Source organism: Saccostrea cucullata, unplaced genomic scaffold, assembly GCF_032062105.1.
Source record: "Saccostrea cucullata isolate Sc308-1 unplaced genomic scaffold, CSIRO_AGI_Scuc_v1 ctg294, whole genome shotgun sequence".
NCBI classification, from domain to species: Eukaryota; Metazoa; Mollusca; class Bivalvia; order Ostreida; family Ostreidae; genus Saccostrea; species Saccostrea cuccullata.
The window spans coordinates 184,378-204,670 of record NW_026936003.1 but is presented as its reverse complement, the minus strand read 5'-3'; the positions used below and the strand labels follow the sequence as shown (position 1 = coordinate 204,670).

Here is a 20,293-nt window from a genome sequence, read left to right as displayed (position 1 = left end):
ATTTATAATTCAATACATACTTATACAAGTTGCAATAATACTTATATTAATATCTTTCCCTGTGCTACATGTACAGGCGTAAGTGTGATGTCTTCGTATTAAAAACATTCTACTGTCTTTTGAGAATTCCTTCAACGATGATTGTTTTTTCCTATGGCCGTGTAAGAAGCGGGGGGGGGGGGGGGGGGGGGGGGGCAAACTGAAAATATTAGGTTGTAACACCCACCCCATCTCCGACATTGCTTACTAAGGGTCTGTATTTACCAGAAGTGGTTTCTGTATGCCTTTATTTCCATCATTGCATATCTGAGTTCAAACTTAAAACTGCACTTTAAAAAGGAGATGTGCCTCTGAGAATTTCAGGCCACCCGAGTCTTTCAGGTGACCTATTGCTATCTCTGTTCGTTCGTCGTCGTACGTCATTCGGCGGTCGTAAACATTTGAACATTTTTAGCTTCTTCTCTGGAACTACTGAACCAATTTCAAACAAATTTGAAATAACCCATTTATGGGTAAAAGAGGAACACAAAATTGTAATTTTCAGGGTCCCTGGGGCCTGAGGGGTGGGACCAAAACTACTAAAATTAATGCAGTTTTTTAAATTCTTTTTTACTTCTAGACATCAAGCAGTGAAACTGTGGAATGATTGTAATAAGCATTGAATCCTCTACACTGTACCAAAATTGTAAAATTGTTTGCCCCAAGGTCAGGTGATCTATATGCTAGGGCTGGGCTAAATAGATTATATAGTAAAAATACACTATTTCTTTGAAAATCTTCTTTTCTGCTCCTGGGTAAAATTAATTAAGTACATAGTTACGATGAGAAAGAATTCCTGTTCTACAGTAGTGAATTCCATGGCCTTTGGACAGGGGTTCTGGTGTTAGGACGGGGCTTAAATGATTATATAGTTAACATGCATTAATTCTTTGAAAAATACATAGTTATGATGAGGAAGGGTGCCTCATCTAAAATCGTGAACTTCATGGCCCCAGGGTCAGGAGTTCTAGTGTTAGGGTGCAGGGCTCTTTTGATTATATAGTAAACATGCATTTTTAAAATGGAAAATCTTCTTCTCTGTCCCTTGGTATTGTAACGTGTTTAGGGGTCGTACCTGGTTGATTCCAGGATCTCGGTAAAGATAATATTTACAATAAATAATTTTCCTCTTAAAAATGATTAGATAAAAATATTGGCCTGCAAATATATACAAATAGGGCCCTTCCCTTACTTAGGGGAAAATCACACTTGATTGTCGGCCTTATATTTACAAAATCACTGGTTCGCCCAATAGCACCGGACTGACACCAATATTGCCTTATTCAGGCTCGTAGTGTCAGTCACGGCGCTAAGTCCAATCCCCTAGTGGTCAGCCTCTGACAACAGAAGATACTGAATTGTCCTTATTCAGGACGCACAGTAATCCACTGCGATCAGAGACTTGCACTATTCTAAAAAGCCTCAGAGGGTTGACTTGCCTCTATGGTCGGCCTCTAACTGGTTAGTCACAAACCAATACTACAAATATATTGTGGCAAGCCTTTACCGATAGGCAATCCACCTAGTATTGTCAAATAATTGTGGCAAGCCTCAATCTTAGGCAATCCACCCAACTAACCTTATATCGGTCTTCTTCTCTCCGTTGCTTGGACTTAAAAGAACCCTGCAGCTTAGCTGCGCTTGCTTATATACCTTGGTTTAAGGTCACATGATCAGCTTCAGCCAATCAGAGATCTCAAGGCCCGACTTGCATAATTAGAATACACTATACTCAAACCCATCAATTGTTACAGTATTAAACTAACTACATGTGTAGTTAAAATGAGGAAGAGTGCCTCTTTGAAAATTGTGAATTTCATGGCCAAAGGATCAGGTTGTGAATTTCATGGCGCAAGGACCAGGATTTCTGGTGTTACTTAGGGTGGGGCTCTAATCATCAAATGGTGAAATTGCAATAAATCTTTGATAATTAATCTTCTTCTTTGCTCTCAGGTATTTAACAAACTGACTACAGACATATAGTTATGATATAGCTATGATCGTTCTTCCAGAACTGTGAACTCCAAGCCCCCCGGAACAGGGGTATCATAGAGGGCTGGGGTTGGAGGGGTGTCTTTGACTATATACTAAAAATGAATTATTTCTTTGAAATCCACTCCATGATGTTATTCAAACATTTATGATGAGCAAGAATTGTGAAATGTGTGGACCTGAGGGTCAGGGGTTCTTGTGGGGTGGGGACACTACTGAGTAATGCTGAATATTACTTAGAGTGGTTGAAATGCATTTTTTTATTCCCCTACTTTGTCTACGGTTATAAAGTTACCAATCTACATAAGCGTCGGAACCGGGGGGGGGGGGGGGGGGGGGGGGGGGGCTAGGTTTCTTTACCTTTTCCTAGTATAGACATTGAACATTGCTGCGTAGGTTTAGCCCCCCACTTTCCACAGACATGTTGCAGAATAGGTTTAAAATAAGGAATTCAAAGTTGTGCTGTTTAAAAAAAATTGGTACTGAATATCGAACCTACCCCCCCCCCCCCCGCCCCAATATCATGGCCTCTTTGGTTTAAAACATAACCCAAAGTCAATTGAAAAACTCATTATTTTGGATTTCAATGATTTATTCATGATTTATTCTGTAATATTTTTCATGAGTAAAATCTTAAATCCTAGCTACTTTCATTGCAGAAAAGTACTGCTTGAAAAATATCAGAGATGAAAACTTTAAAATATCGGAAATTAAAACAGTTCCGGAAATAAAATGCAGCCATTGAAACCATGAGTGTCTTGAATCTAATCCACAATATCGTACAAGTTACATTAAAACATTATCTATGGAAAACATCCTTAATTTTGTATCGTATAATTTTTGCCCGTTCACACATACAAGAAATTTTGCCCCGTTTTAAATTCGCCCAGTCACAGTTCTGTTTAAGATTTTAAACTGTGTTTTTTTAAATCGCCCCATTTTAAATTCACTCACATGTAGTTGTTGCCATGACAACAATTGATGGAACATTTGATATATTTTTTCAGCTCTCTCCACAAATACAATCACCAACACATTAATTTAATATTCATTTCCATGACGAACACTTATCCAAAAGTCAAATCTCTTTACAGGAGGCATAGAGTACATTGGTTGCCATGCACTGGGAATCGTTGCCATGTGTTGATTAAAGACGAAAAAAAAATTAAGATTGACCAACATTTCATTGTCAATTTTGCTCAACCGGATTTTTCTGACTTATTTTGAATAAGCCTTAATAAGATTACACGAATACACACCAAAATCACCTTTCTTCGCCTTGTTGCTATGGAGAACCTGCCGTTGCTATGGAGATAAAGAATTATGCAATATTCAATAATGTGCTAGGGAGACCGAATTTAATTATACTATTCTAAAATCTGTATCTCGTTTATCATAAATAACCGTTCATTTGATTTTTCCGTAAACTTTTTACATTGTTTCTCATTTTATGCATCAAAAAGCCCATTTTTGTTGCTAGGCAACGGATTCGATTTTCAAAAGAGCCCATGGATTTGACTTCAAATTCTAAAAGAGAAATACCTCTGCTTTTATGTGAGATACATGCAACAACTGTATTAATCTGGCCATTTTTAAAATTTGGCCTTGAATATTGCCAAAATCACAAAAAATGCTGAATAAGCAAAACTTGTAAAACATATGTACCTTCCAATGTCTACCACAGAACTGACTTAAGACCTAAATATTCTTTATTACATTATTAGAACACAATAAATGTGTCTCTTTATTATACCCATAAGTAAGAATAATTCTCATGGTATTTACGTGTTATTTTAAGCCTCAAATATAGGTGATTTTTTGTCCTTCAACACTGAAAAATCCACCCGTTGCTAAGGAAATTTCTTTGGCCGGGTTTCCATGGTTACCATGACTCAAAACATTTTTCATTTTACAAACATTGTTCATACTTCAAAATAAATCTATGAGTGGAAAATCATCAAATTCTGAAAACCTTCATGTATCACTTTTTTACAGTTTTGTCTGATTTTTATGTGGACTGGTACTTAATTTACAAGTTTGAGATAAAGAGGTTTAACTGTATATATAATTATACAATATTGGGGATATGTCGTGTAAAATTCTTGTAAATATTAATTTTAGAATGAAGAATGAATACCCTAAGAGAGAGAAAGAATGAGAGAGAGAGAGAGAGAGAGATTTTCGAACAAATTTCTACACATTTAAATAATTAAAATCATGCAAGCAAGTGTTTTTCTAATTTTATTTTTAAAGTTTTACCCCCTCCCCCTCTCCCCCAAAAAACATGATGCATAAGGCGTGTATAGCAACTGATATGTTTTTATTATTAAAAATATCACACTACATATCATTTTTTAGTGAATGAGGTTAAAAATCAAACATGAAACGAATGAAATGTAACAAGATTGTTTAGACATCGGGATCGAGATGCCTTTCATATCTCGATACGGATACGGATACGGATACTTATACGGATACGTCAGATAGAACAATCTCTATTACCCCGTATTAAGATTATCTGGAGACAGGGACTTCAGGTGTTTTTGCCACAAAAACTCGTTTTTACCTTAAGACAGGGGCTTAAGGTAATCCTTAATATGACATTGTTACTTAGAGACAGGGGGCCCGTTTCACAAAGATTTCCTAAGATATTTCCTAAGATACAACTTAGGATATGCCTAAGTTATAACTTAGGATGTTCGTAAGTTTTGTCATAGCTGTTTCACAAAACTTTCTTATCTTATTTTTTTCCTAAGTCATATCTTAAAATATTCATATATAACCTTTACGAGCTAATTGATTTCACCTCTCCCCCAAAATCCCCTCACCAAAAAATTGTGAGGTAAAAATTAATTTGTATGCAGAAATTAATAGGCAGTCTCTTTGTAATATGAGATTTGTTTTTCTTAAATAGGTGTATTGTTACAACATGTATGTTAAACACACACATGTACGTGCACAGAAAAGTCACATAGTATCAACGATCAATCGTACATTTCATGCACGTAAATTGATTTGTACTTCCAACTCTTACACAATTATTATGTACATGTCTTGGTGGGTAGAAGAAACGATGGGGAAAAGTGTTAAAAACACTAATAAAAACATTTTATCTAATTACAAAGTACTGGAAAACAAATATTTTTGGTTTCGGCAACCTAAATCGAACACTCCAGTCAGTAGTTAAAGTGTCTTCCATTTCGTCATGAATGAGTGCATTGCATTGTCTAGTCCATGTAAACAGTCCGTGCTTAAAAGTATACATGCTTTCCCGCCCACAAAATCATAATGGCTCGACCAAAGAGGAACCCAAATTTTTCAACTGCAGAAATTTCTATATTGACTGAAGAAGTGGAGAAAAGGAAGAACGTGATATTCTCCAGACAGAATTCATCTGTGACAAATCAGGCGAAAAAGGGAGAATGGGACTTAATCTGTGAGAAAGTTAATGCTGTAAATACTTCTCATTTACGTACAGCAGATGAACTAAAAAAGAAATGGAGTGTTCTATGTAGTGAGACAAAGAAAAAAATTTCAAAATTAAAGCGCGAGCAAGTGAGGACTGGTGGCGGTCAACTGCCAGCGGATTGCAGCGTGACCCCAATGGAGGACAAAATACAGTCCATTATTGGAGAAACTGCATTATCTGGAGTTGATGGGGGCATTGACACTCTTGAAGGTAATTCTGGATAAAGTTGGTTTCTTCTAAATTAATAAGATCATGGCCACCCACTCCACCCCCAATAATTTTGCCGATACATAGATAACTACTGGCAGTATAAAACAAAGCTACTATATGTTTGTGTCCCTTACAAAAAATCTGATGACTGTTTTTTTTTTTTTCTTTTTTGCTTAACAAAGGAATTTTTGGTAATTAATAGTGGCCCCAACTGAAACTGAATGGCTCCCCACCCAAAAAAATATAAAAAAAAAAAAAAGGGAAAAGGGGGGGGGGATAAGGTTCGAACTCCAGTACCAACAATTTTCTAACAAACACCACCACTTTCCCCATTTTTAACCTATACTAAGACGTATCTGTGGAAAGTGGGGGGGGGCTAAGCTTACGAAGATATGTTTAATGTCTATACTAAGTATATATTTGGAAAAAAGTGGGGGACTAAGCCCCCCCCCCCCCCCCCCCTAGCCCCCCCCCCCCCCCCGGTTCCCACGCCTATGAAGTGTACCTATTTTTTTTATAAGTATACAAGCAGTCAATAGAATAATCAGATATATCGTTTAAATATACATGTAATTTATTCATAAACTTGGTATAAATGTGTGGTTAATATAATTTCTAGAGGAGTCTAAGGAGTCTAATGGTATGACAGGAAAGGGGACACTGATCACCCCAGCGACCGACCAGTCACTTGATGGATCAACGGATTCTATAGATTCATCTACATCTTCAAACAGACAGACTTCTACAGTGAGCGGTAAATATGTATTCGTCTTCTATTCTGTAAGGAGGGAAGGGGTATTATAAAAAAATAATTACATATACAGTATGCTATAGAATGTTATTACATTATTGATTAGTATTATCATTTTTATTTTATTTTTAAATAAAAGCTATTTTTTTTTAAATTTAAAATTATATTTTAACGTCATTTCATTGTGCATGTACTCACTTGTGAGGATTTACATGTATATGCATATAAATATATATAATTTCTGTTCATTTATCAACAGCAAAGAAACGTAAGATAGATATTAAATCACATTCGCTGGACTTGATTGATATTGAAAAGGAGCGACTGGATATAGAAAAGAAGAGACTTGATGTGGAAATTAAAAGACTAAATGTCGAGGAACAAAGGCTAACTATAGAAAGGACACGACTACAGCTAGAGCAGGAAAAACACAGCATAAAACTCTGCCAGCTGGGCATTATTTCCAATGCCACTATTTCTTCTCAACAATAAATATTTACTTTATATCTATTTATTCTTATTTACTTTGCACACAATACTTGTCACAGGTTACTCTATATGAGTTGATGTACATATAAGAATATAAGATATTGTTATTTAAAACCTAGCATCAATCAATCGTCTTCTAACTTCTGATCCGTCGTTCAATGTCCCACGATACACATTGTCATTTCCGTCATTAACAACGGCTCTTCCAACTGGGTTTGGGACTCTATTGTCAATGCATATATTATGTAGAACTGCAGTTGCAACTATAATATTGCAGGTTCTTTTAGGTGAGAATTGAAGTGTACCACCTGATGTGTCCACACAACGAAATCGCATTTTCCATACACCAAAGCATCTTTCAATGACGTTTCTTGTTCTCATATGAGCCGTATTGTAGGCATTTTCTTTACCGGTGGTTGGGTTTAGAACAGGTGTGAGTAAATATGGTTTAAGGGGATAACCACTGTCACCTAATAGCCACCCTCTTGATATTATCTTATTTTCTAAAATTTGACAGAGTGTAGAATTGTTCCAAACAAATGAGTCATGTGATGACCCTGGCCATTTTGCTACTACATTTAGAAATTTTAAATTGGCATCACACACAGCCATGGTGTTAATTGAATGATAATTTTTCCTGTTCACGAAGACATTTTCTTCAAAATTTGGAGACTTAATTCCAATATGTGTTCCGTCTATTGCACCAATGACATTCGGAAAGCCACTTATTCTTGAGAAATTGAACATAGTATTAGTAATTGCAGTATCATCAGTGGGCATTTTTATATATCTTGGACTGATTTTTACTAGGGATTCAGACACATCCCTAACAATTCTTGATATGCTTGCTTTACTTATACCATGCAAGTCAGCAGTAACTGTTTGAAAACTCCCTGTGGCGAAAAACCGCAAAGCAACCATGACTTGGAGGGATGGTGGAAGTGAGTGTGATCTTCTTGTAGGCCTCCTGATATCGTTACCGATCTCCCCACATATACTCTGAATCAAATGGCGAGGAAGTCTAAACTTTGAGATAATCTCATCATCGTCCATATAATCCATTGGATCATTTCTGTCGCGAAATATTCTTTCTCGTCGAAAGAGATTCCTATGGTTTATAGTAACATAAGCAGCCGCCATATTTAGTTTGATCTTAAGACATCGATTTACCTTTCCTAAAGTTACGACATAACTTAGGAATATCCTAAGATAAGACGAGGTTAGTGAAACGGATAAGTAATGAACTTAGGAAAAAGTTCTTTCCTAAGATATAACTTAGTCCTAAGTAGGCTTTGTGAAACGGGCCCAGGGGCTCTAAGTATGGTTAATGTTAGTAGTTTTTCTTGAGACAGGGGCTCAAGTAAAACCTTAACTTCTAAAGTATTGTCCTTTCACGTATTTTGATTTTGTGTTACACTTTCATTTGATCCTTATAGTAATTGTCAGCAAGAAAATGGTGTGACATTTAATTTTTGTTTTGTCTATGATGATGTTGTTGAATGGGGGCGGTAACAAGCCAGCATGAGCTTCTTTTTCTTCTTGCGCCGGTATTACAATGCTACCTTGTTACGGTGGCAGATGACGCCCCATATTGTCTTTTTGTTGTACATGTATATATGCTGACATTTTTTAGATAGATGTTTTTTGGATTAACAATTTTTACAATTGAGAGTCAGGGACGTTTTTTAGTTTTAACACAGGTGCTTAATTGTTGTCAATAGTATTTTTTGTTTCTTTTTCTAGTCAGAATCGTGCACCGACCTTGCGGTTTCATAGCATAATATTTTTGTCCCTAGTCCTTTTAATTTGATTGTATGTATTTTTACTGTTTGTCATTTATTGCACTTGTTTGAATAAATGACCATTCTTATTCCTTTACTTTTTGTTACTGTTATATTTTCGGGGAGATTGCCAAACAGCATAAATACGGTTTATCTTTCTCTTATTTCCCTCCTATCATAAACATGTAGCATCAATGGCAAATAGCTGTTCAATATTTTAATGAAAGCCTATATGACCGCTACTATTGACAAATTTCTCTTAGTACACTGCATGGTATTTAAAAAAAATCAACCAAAAAAATATTTATAAATCTTGATACAAATAGCAAGCATAAAGTTTTTTTTTTATAACGAGCTCTTCAAGGTGATTTGAAAATAATCAGCAATTATATTCCACTTAACACTATATGTGCGTTAAGATAGTGTCTTTATGACAAAACCAATATTAAAAATGGCAACAAAACTATCCCAAAATGAATAGTCACAACTGATACTGCCAAGTGCAATCTTATTGATCACCACATATGTTATTTTATGACGGAAACGTGATAAATTACTTTATATTGCATGCATTCCTAAGAAAGTCACAGAGTTTATTCCATCAAAGCAATACATGTATCGTGAGTTAGACTCCGGCCTTATACAAAATCATTCATAGATAGGAAGTCGTTTATTATTCTTCTGTCTTGACAATTGTCGATAGAGGTGAAAGTCAGGTGCTTTTAAGATGAGATCATAAATACATGAAATCTTTGTCATGGTTATTATTAAAAAAATAATTATCCAACATTTTTTATGGCTCTATGCACAGATTTTTCGTCATTTATATATGATACAATAAATGTGTTTTCATTGCCATTGCTCTTTTGGATAAATGACCTCTTTTTATTGTACCATACAATAAGTCAATAAATCTATTTTAATACAAAACGATAATTAATAAGAATATATCATTGAGCTACATATCTGCAGTTTCAGCTGAAAGACATTCAATATTTCATAAATGGCTTAAAAGTCTTTAAGGTTGTTCATTTTTTTTTATCTGGTTAAAGTTCGTCTTGGCCAGTGCCTCAAACCCAGTTTACAATGAGGAGGCATTTGTTCATTAGAATGCTTAGATAGATATTAAGGACATTATCTGTACACCAGAACAAATTAAAGAGTATATGTATTCTTTAAACAGTGTTGAAGGAAGTTAAAGTCAAAAATTTTAAATAACTGGCGATAAAAGCTATAATATTTGGTCAAAAACTTTTCTTTAACAACATTTGAATATTTGAATGCTTTTCTTATGTTTCTCTGCCTTTAGAAAATAAAAAAATGCTTAAAGAATTTAATAAATTCATACAAGTTCCAGCTGATAAAGCATTGCTTTATATGCTCTATTAATTCATATTATTCTTTTGCTGATATTTTGATTCCCACATATTTTGAAATAAACTGCACCACAGCTCAATACATGTATTTTGTTAAAAAAAACATTCAGTGGATAGATCGAATGCTAGATTTGTATTGTGTTAATAATTATTATCAATCGTCTTCATTTGTCATGAATTATACTTCAAGATCAAAGATCATAAAATTTATTTGATCGTCAGGACGTTAGTTTAAATTTAACACTATGCATAGAAATACTTTCAAATAATTTGTTATTAAAACAATCATACATCGTAATTCGTTTCTTAAAACTGAACACAATCACAATTCCTCAAAGGAATGTGTCTGCTATTTTTGATCAGATTCCCGCTATATCTGAGAAGTCCTATATAAAGCAGGTGACATACTAATGATAAATCACTCTTTGTGTAATCAGTCGTCACCGTGGTAGACAGTCGTATGCTATACAGCACTCGGTAGTGACAAAAATAACTATACTTCATATGCAGGAAAGTGAAATACCGAATTAAAGGAACTTAAAATAGTTGCACAGCTCAGTCCAGTATACAAACAAAGTTTAAAACAAATATTTACACATTTACACATTACACATTTACACATATTCACATTTAACTGCAATAAATGAAAGCAGAGATAATATAAGAAAACCAGCACGAACACGCGGGTCGCCATTCCACACCGATACCCGTGACAATAAAACAATCAAGAGTAACAAATGCGAAGAGTATACTCTGGTGCTGATATCCTATATAGTAACATCGAGAGAATTGGTACCAAACTTAAATAAAGGTATAATATAGAATTCTGCTCATAAACTTAACTGAATTCTTTTGACCTTCACATCCTATAGTACAAAACTTTCTGACATTCTGATGAGCATAAAGTTAAGAATTTAGGTAAACAACTTAGAAACAAATATAGGTGTAAAAGTCAAGTGTAATTTTGTCTACGTTACAGTGAACAGAAAATCTTAAGAACTCATTGACGCAATCAAATTTTTTCGGATAATACTTCGCACGAACAACATGATTTGTATAAATAAAAAGTTTTGAGAAAAAAACCCTCACAAAAACAGAATGAATGGATCTGCGTTATTCATTATTATTAAATGATGAACTCAGTATGAACAAGTCCGTGTTTTCATAATTATTTCATTTCTTTTGTATCATTTATCCGTAGTTCATTCATGCAAAAGTTCAATTGATATCAATTACCAGTCTGTGTAATTTATCTTTTACTTGAATTAAGGAATGTACAAAACATTGCAATAAAAAACTTCAAAAAACAATTTTCTTGAGTTCACATTCCGCGTTTCTGTAGCAAAGTTCTTGTCGAGGTTTCATCTTTAAAGTAGATAAATTTCATCCACTAAATCTTGAAATCTACAGCATTACACAATTTTTTTATTCAGATATTACAAAAAGTAGAATTGAAGGGTTAGAAATTTTGATTATTGAATTAAATTGCGATTGTATAAAATTCCTTTAAAGATGTCAAATAATTAGAAATTGTTTTGAAACCAAATCTGACGATTTGGAGATTTTTCGTACTAAAAAATTAATATCGTAATATTTTTTTTAAATGAAAACCAATTGCATAAAGTTGAAAACAATTATGAATTTTGAATTTGCAACACTTCAGGACAGGAGTCTATATAGGCTCACACAAATTCTGTTGTTTTATATGTGTAGTGTAAAATATAAATCCTCGAATTATGAATTTTGAATTTGCACTCAGGACACTTCAGTTTAATTTATAGATACACACATGGCTTGTATTCTTTGAATTGTTCATTTGGTAAAAAAGTTTAATACTACACACAAATGTATGTAAGAATATCTAAAAAAAAAAATTAAAAAGCTAAAAAAAAGTAGTTAGCCACGTTTGTCTGATATTCAAACAGATAATGAAACTGCATTTAGCTTTCAATTTTACAATGAGATACACTTGACAAAACAGCAAAGGGCAGAGAATTTATGCTCACATGTAAAAAAGTGAAAGGTGTCAAAAAACATTATAGCAAAAACACTAAATCTATTAGCAAATAATAAAAATGCTGCAGACATGTTTTCCATATTTTAGTTTAATCACAAGATTCTAGACAAAGCAAAAACACTAAATTTATTAGACAGTTTTTTTTCTTTTATATTTAAGTTTTGCAATATCACTTTCGACAACTTAAAAAAGTGCTTTAAATGAAACAATTCTCTCGAAGACAACACTATGTGACCTCAAAGATAGTCAAATTCTTGAGGGTCCCTCTTTACAATATTCATTAGTGGGCTTTTTTTCAATTCCAATCCTCTTTTAATGATCTTTTTGTGATAAAAAAAATGTTAATATCATTTTTATAGCAATTAATAGCATGTTTTCTATCGAAAAAGTGCGGTAAAATGAAATTCACATGACTTGAAGGACATTAAAGGAAAATTTTTACAGACACATGGGCAACTAGGGTTAATTATTATACGGAGCCAAATATGGAAAAAATGATGAAAGAAAAAAATGCTAGTTTAACAAGAGGCATGCTGGCATAAACAATTAACGAATCTCATAAAACTGGAAAAAGTGCCGAAGAACGGATGTCTAAGTAAATTACACGTCCTAACAGTTAGATAGTTAGTGTTTGTAGTGAAAGGCAATAAATCACAATTATAATCAAATATAACGATTCATCGCCACATTATACAGAGCTTAATATGATGGTTATTATGATATACATAGGTATACTCTCTTTAAAGTAATATATTGTTAGTCAAAACAAAGATATACAACGCATGAAATTTGAATGTTTTCTGGGAATAATTGCATATGATATTGGTAGGTTGTCAGTTCCAGAGGTAAAGAAACAATAGAAAAAGTACACACAAGATTGAAATATACAATGCTACCGGAAAATATATATCAGTCAAGAATTATCTTGTCGGGAAAAATAAAATGGAACAAACAGCAAATGGTGGTCATAACAAGTGACAAATTAAAGTCCCTTAAAGGTACTATATTTTTGGGAATTTAAGAATCAAATGTAACCCTACATGTAAATAACCTTCAAAGCAAATAAAAATGCATGAATAAAAAAAAATTAAGTCAGAATAAAGGAATACGAGGGCTGTTCGGAAATTATTGAGACATTGTGTATATTTTTCTTTCTAATGAACGTCTTTCGGTGAAAATTCGCATATATGTTTGACAAAAACTAAAAATTCTTAAAAACAATATTTTACAAATATTAAATTTCTTGTCTTCAATGGTCTATAAATGTGTCCATGGTAAGGGAACCCGGAGCAGTCACAAAATCAGATATTAAAAATATGTAACAACAACGTTCAAACCCCTGGTGGACCCATAATAAAGGCGATAATAATTCAATTTATGTTTATAATTTTTCAATTTTTTTTTACTGCATGTAATCTAAGTTTGTTAAAATTCTGATTAGAAATATGGAGATCATTTAAAAAATTAAGCGTAGTAAAAAATTCTGATAACGACAAAAAATGCAATTTGACGTCAAGGCGGAGCAGCGAGGGACTGAAAATTTTGTGTAGCGCTATTTAAAACTCTTTTCCAGACTGAACAACCTGATAAAACAATAACAACAAGATTGCAAAACACGTTAAAGGGTTACTATTTTATTGGTTTATATTTTTTCTGACCAATTATTCAACCAGAGTAAAATCAAAAGCTTCGGACGACCATCAATTTTGACCTAACGGAATCGATAACGTTGACCTGCGTTGCGTAAATCGGCACTTCATGATGCAAATTCATCCTGTATACATGACAAATGAAGATTTTACACTGGTAAAGTAACAGCACACATTTTTAAAAGAATCATTTAAGAAAAAAGAAAAAAGAGAAAGTTCGATTTTTCTAATGTTATATATGATAAAGAAAAAAAGTAAACGTTTCCCGATCGTTTCACATGCGAAAACATTTCATGCTGACATGACGTTAAAATGACGTAGCGATGCTGCTCCAGGTCGATAGACATATGCATGTTTATAATATTACCAGAACTTATCTAATTATCCTATAAATTAGAAATTTTGCATATTTGTTTTATTCTTTCTTTGTTAAATGTTGACGAATTTTCCTGAATTTATCTCAACTCTTTATAGAGTTAAGGTAAATGTCTCCATAATTTCCAAACAGCCCTCGTATATATGATAAGAGCCAATTTTGGCCCCTAAAATCAACATTTTAGAATTATATTCAGATATGTTTAATTGATATTTATTTTGTAGAAGAGATTATATTAGAAGTATTTCAAATATATTTTTCTCATTTATATGCACTCACTGGCTGTAGATAAAATGAAGAGTAATGCTATTATTGCTATCTAACCCCCCCCCCCCCAAATATGCCTTTTTCTTAATGTTTTTTTCTTATGGGAAACATAGAGCGCAGTGTAGAACATACATAGTTTTTCTGTCACTAATTAGTATTGGATAGATACATTTTTGGTGAAAATACAAAGTTTGTTCGAGGCTGCGCTCTATATTTTCTGAAAGAAATATGCTAAAATGGCGGCAAAACGTGAACTTTATGATGTCATATTTCTAAAATAACGGCATTTTGATCAAATTGAAAATGACCAATAAAGGTCGCATGTATACACTATAGCTGTACAAATTAATATAAAGTAAAATTAAGATACTCCTTTTAAGGGGCCATTTGAGACACTTATCATATCTTGCTCTTTACTTGCACAACTAATGAAGAGAAGATGTATTCTGACCCTTTGCATACACAGGTAAGATGCATCACTTGCGTTTTTCATACGACTTGTAATTGTTAGTGCATTATTTAAACAATAGACATTTTGACGACGGATTTTTCCGTAAATTCCCGATCATGACAAGGAGCACACGGCGGGTTTGACCGGTCGGCAGGGGGTTCTCACTCCTCTTTGGCACCTGATTCCATCTATGATGTTTTGGAGGTCCGTGTTTTCCCTGTTCCTATTTTGCATTGTTTTATGGACATTTGATCTTGAATACTGTTCGTTATATCTATATCGTTCATGTACATATATTTCTGTACATGTACGTACATGTATATTTACATTGGCAAATATCTTTCTTAGGTGCACCTATTGAAGAAAAAAATATGTTCAATTCTGTATGAACTTTATTTGGGGATCAGAGGTCATAGCGCAACCGAATCACAAAGCGAGATCTATAATATTTTGTGTGCATATTTCTGTCTCCGTGCAACTTGTTTTTGGAATATTTCTTAGTTAATAACAATAAAAAAGTTAAAAGTATTAAAAAATATGGATGCTTTTTAATCAAGACTTGTGCAGTCTTGATAAGAAGTCATAACTCTTTTATGACTTATGGCACATTATAAATCATCTAAATTTATGATGATTTAGGTATTTAGTATTCAAAACTTTATTCACATCGAAAAAAGATTTACTGCACATGTCTTACATTTTTAAACCCGAAATTCCTTAAAACTTTGGAGTTATGTAAACTAAAATAAAAAATATCACCGCTTTTGACTTCACATATATTAAGAACCCATGAATAAGTAAGATAATTCTCGACAGCGCTCATTGTTCTTTCACTATAAACAGATATTTCCTGAATTGGACTGTTAAACATGTATGTACACATTCAAATGTTAGAGGGAGGTGAACTTTCAAGAACAAACAACTTCTAGGTCATTGCACGTCACAAAATAGTAATACAGCAGCGCATTCTAGTAAAAAATGCAGTTTTACTCGTAATTAATGTTTGACGGTCTCAAATGTAAATATAAGTAATAAACAACAGTGTTAAAAAGTTCTCTGGAAAATGAACTTAGTTGGTAGGCCTACGTGTTCAAATCTACTGAGCAACCCTTCCGGCTTCACAGGATTTGATCACCACAGCCGATCACGTGACCGTCTAAGTTTATTTCCCAGAAAACTTTTTAACATTGTTGTTTACTTCTTAAGTATATTCAGTGATATAAACGTATTTTCAACCATATATTTTACTTCTTTTTAAGTTTATGCTGATGAAACAAGTTGTGCTGGACTTAAAATGCCCCCATATGCCGTTTGTGGATGAAAATTTAGTCTAATGCTCAGTATGGGCGCTCAAGGAGCAGTTATATTTCTCAAATTAAAACCACGTTAAGTTTATATGTGGTATTTTTCTCTCGCAAAACAAAATCGAACCTAAAAAGTTAGTATGTGAGTTTTGATTCTTGATAAAGAAAATAAGAAAACCAAAGACGATATTTTAATAAATATATCTATTTACCCCAGTGTGGGCAAAAGTCACCTAGAGCAAAGCATGTAAATTCTTGAATGACAAAAGTTCAAATCGATTAGAAAATTGCACTTCTTTGTGAGGATGGAATTCCGGTGCATTCACACGGAAGTTCGCAATTTGAAATAATTCAGATACATTATGAAAGAAAGCTGTCATTTGATTCTATCATAATAATAAAAAAAACAAATATCTAAAGTACATTGGTAAAATGAATCGTAATGATTATGGTATGTATTTGTTGTAATATTAATGCAAGATAAACACTTTATTCCTTAGATATTTGTTCATATACTCACCGTCAATAGAAACGCAACGCTCTAATTTTACCTAGGTGAAAAGTATATACGGGATATGACTATGTACATGTAGCAAAAAAGTAAGGTCATCTTTTACTTTGCCAAATTAGTTATTTAACGGTTAAATGATTTTCATTCCATTACCGGAAGTTGATTTTTAGCCCTCTTTGTTAACAGATAACTTTTAAAACATCCCCCCTTCCGACTATTTAATTAAAACGTGCCAGTCTGCGATGTACACCATACACAGTCAGATTTCTACCACGCACTAGGTTTATTTATGTCTTTATCTGAGTTAAATAAATGTTTTTTGCATTTTTAAATATCTGTTTTCAGATACTGAGGTCGAATTTTCTCTAACTTGGCGTACATGTGTAGTGTATAGTAACCGTTAGACTTTTAGTCAAAGAAGTGCCATTCATGCTTTTGAAACACATGACCCCGAAAAGTCGTTATGTAGTGTATATTTGCATCTGTAGCTCTCCTTTTTCTTTATTTTGAGAATTTCCAGCATTAGCAATCGAAATGCGTGCTTTCCGTCATTTTGAGGAAATACAGGCATCACATCCAGATAAGAAAAAAGGATATTTTTCCGGGATTTTAGTACAATACTTTTGATTAACAGATACAAAACCTTAAAAACCAAAAAATTATCAATAATTTTATTTAAAAATGCTAATTTTTGATTTCTGTTAAGAGGGCTAAAAATCAACTTCCGGTTATGGTATGAAAATCATTCAACCGTTAAATAACTGATTTGGCAAAGTTGAAGATGTCCTAACTTTTTTATGACATAGTTATATCCCGTATATAATTTTAACTCTAAAATTAGAGTGTTGCGTTTCTATTGAGGGTGAGTATATATAATGTCTAAACTTAATACCTTTCGCTTCAGGTAAGTAAACATTAGAACATGTTCGATCTTATTTAAAAAAGTGCACATAAAGGTGCAAAATGTACGAAATACATGCACATGTACGTACTTGCGCATTCTAATATATACATAATATTAATACAAGTATTGAGAAAATGTAAAATAGAAATCTATTATCTCCTGTACATATCTTAAAATTCGTGAAAGGCGGATTATCGTATTTCGTAGACAATGTACTGTATGTGTAGCGGGCTTCATATTTTAGCGGCTTTTGCACAGACAACAATGCTCGAATTCATGAATACCGCTAAGATATCATTTACATATATATATATATATATATATATATATATATATATATATATATATATATATATATATATATATATATATATATATATATATATATATAATATACCTGAATGGACATGACATTGTATTCATGCAGAGCTAATTTAAGATTACGCCAACAACTTCATACCCAGTGATTACGCTACATTTTGAATACGCCAAATTATGTACACGTATCCTTTCATTCTCTTTTCCACAAGGTGCAATGGAAAAATCGACAATATTTTGTATTTAAAAATGCATTCATAATCGGGATGGCGATTATTTTTAGCACATTAATTATATCGGATAAGTGTTATTATGGTTAATAACTACTTATTGAGGACCATTGGATTTTGTATTTAGACTTGTCACGTGATGCGGCAGTCACGTGATTTTAGCACATTTACTTGCAGGGTTGAGGTTACCTATAAATGTCACCAGTGCAAGGGCATAACCAAGTTAAAATTCCAAGTTTAGTTTATAAATATTATCAACACGCATTGTAGTTTCTGAAAAGTGCTGAAATCCTATCTAAATTCTGCAATTTTATTGTTAAAATTGTAATTTCAATATTTGAATGACAGAATGCTATATTTTTTGCTGGTCAAAGGCTTGAAATATTGTTATAATTAAATTATGTTCAAGATTTCATCAGGATTGCAGCACTTTTGAGATACCTTAATACCTCTAGAGTTGAATTGTAAAAGCTTACGATGGTTTATTAAGTGTATGTCCTTGCCTTACATCGATTTATTAAGACCCCTGCATTACCGTCCGATGCACTTGCATACTGTAAATATACGGCAGTATCAATTAAATACGTAATATATAGAAAATATATTAATAAAATCGTGAAGAAGACATTGAATCCAAGTAAATGGGTTATAGAATATCAGTAAATAATATTTTTATTTAATGATAGAATACATTTTTCGTTGAGAAAATATTACTTGATCTACCTCTTACTGCATACAAACTATATCACGTTTTGCGAAATGATAACTTGTTATGTGGGATATAACTAAAGACAAAACGGCATATTAAGTAAATTTTTATGTAGTTTGATAGAACTTTTCCTACAGGTTAATTTTGTGGTATTTTTTTGAATTGTTGTATGACGTATATTTTGTATGATGTCATATTATGTTTTCCCATACAAATTAGGCTCCGCCCCCTTTTTGTAACCTTAACTGTGCTGCGGAGGGAACTTTTTTGTGCCAGCACCCACTGAAAAACGGGACCTCGGTTTATACGGTTTTATCCCCCCCCCCCAAAAAAAAAGAAAAAGAAACAGTAGAAAAATTGAACGATTGATAAATTTTTTACTTCTTATCCAAAAGCCAAAAAATAGAATGTTAAGTTTGAGTCAAACTTGATAAAATATGTCGTTACGTCGAAAGTAGGTCGAATTTAGATTGACGCTTTACAAAATAATCTTTTGGCTATTATGTTCATGCTGAATTGTGTTGAGATTTTCAATATTCCATTTATGAAAAAATTGAGATAACGAACAGTTAGTACCGGTCTATCTCATGAAAACCACAAACAAACCATTTCTTTGAACAAAGCATAAACAAGGACCCCCGGAAAATTCAGAGTGAGGATCAGGTGCCTAGAAGGAGTTAGCATCCCATGCAACTGAATAGTCACTAAAATCTCTGGAACGGTGTCAGAATGACAGAGCTTTACTATTCAGTGTCCATTTAGCAATCTTCAGACACCTTCCTTTTAAATGAAAGATTTTAATCTTAAAAGATGAAAAACTTGAAGTTATCGACATGTAGTTTGTCATGCCATTTATTTTAAGTTGATTTTCGTCGAAAAAATCTAAATATGAAACAGACGTACCACACTATGCGTAATAAGAACAAAAAGTACATTTGAATCTTAATCTAATATACTGTATTTAGTCTCACCTACAAGTTTTTCATATTTTGAGAGAGGAAAATGTGCATATATTTTAAACTGATTAAGTATAGTTGCCAAAAATCTCATCTTTAAATAGTTGACTAATTTTGGTTAGATACAATTGACTAAAACAGTTGGCAACGGAGGCATGCTACATGCATTAGTATTTTAGTATTTTAAACCAACTTATATCCGTGGATATTGCGACTTAATTAATAATGATGTTTATCAGATTTTCATTTGTATATGGAAAATGGACAAGCTCGAAGAAAAATGGTCACAAAAGTGATCTCAAACACATCTAATTCCTTCATGGGCAACATTACTTGTAATCTATGTGAAGAATAAACTTGGAAAAGATAAAAAAGGAGAGTGCTATATAAGTATGATTTATGTTGAATACAGATCTATATGAAAATATTAGACGTTTGGCCCTTAGACGGACTCTTAGATAGATTAGATATATATGTTTGTCTTTTATGAATTT

The 20,293-nt window shown here is 33.0% G+C and overlaps 2 protein-coding genes across 2 annotated transcripts; one reads left to right on the top strand and one right to left on the bottom strand.

The window, feature by feature from the left end:
* Positions 1-5,319: 5,319 nt before the first annotated feature.
* Positions 5,320-5,724, top strand: LOC134244520 (myb/SANT-like DNA-binding domain-containing protein 3). Its single transcript, XM_062726782.1, has one exon. It carries the CDS (start codon positions 5,320-5,322, stop codon positions 5,722-5,724), a length of 405 nt encoding a protein of 134 aa, XP_062582766.1.
* Positions 5,725-7,058: 1,334 nt separating this feature from the next.
* On the bottom strand, positions 7,059-8,090 carry LOC134244519 (putative nuclease HARBI1). Its single transcript, XM_062726781.1, has one exon. It carries the CDS (start codon positions 8,088-8,090, stop codon positions 7,059-7,061), a length of 1,032 nt encoding a protein of 343 aa, XP_062582765.1.
* Between the last annotated feature and the right edge of the window lie 12,203 nt (positions 8,091-20,293).

Excerpts from the sequence above, each read along its gene's own strand:
- LOC134244520 (XM_062726782.1), top strand. The coding sequence starts at position 5,320 with ATGGCTCGACCAAAGAGGAACCCAAATTTTTCAACTGCAGAAATTTCT.
- LOC134244519 (XM_062726781.1), bottom strand. The coding sequence starts at position 8,090 with ATGGCGGCTGCTTATGTTACTATAAACCATAGGAATCTCTTTCGACGA.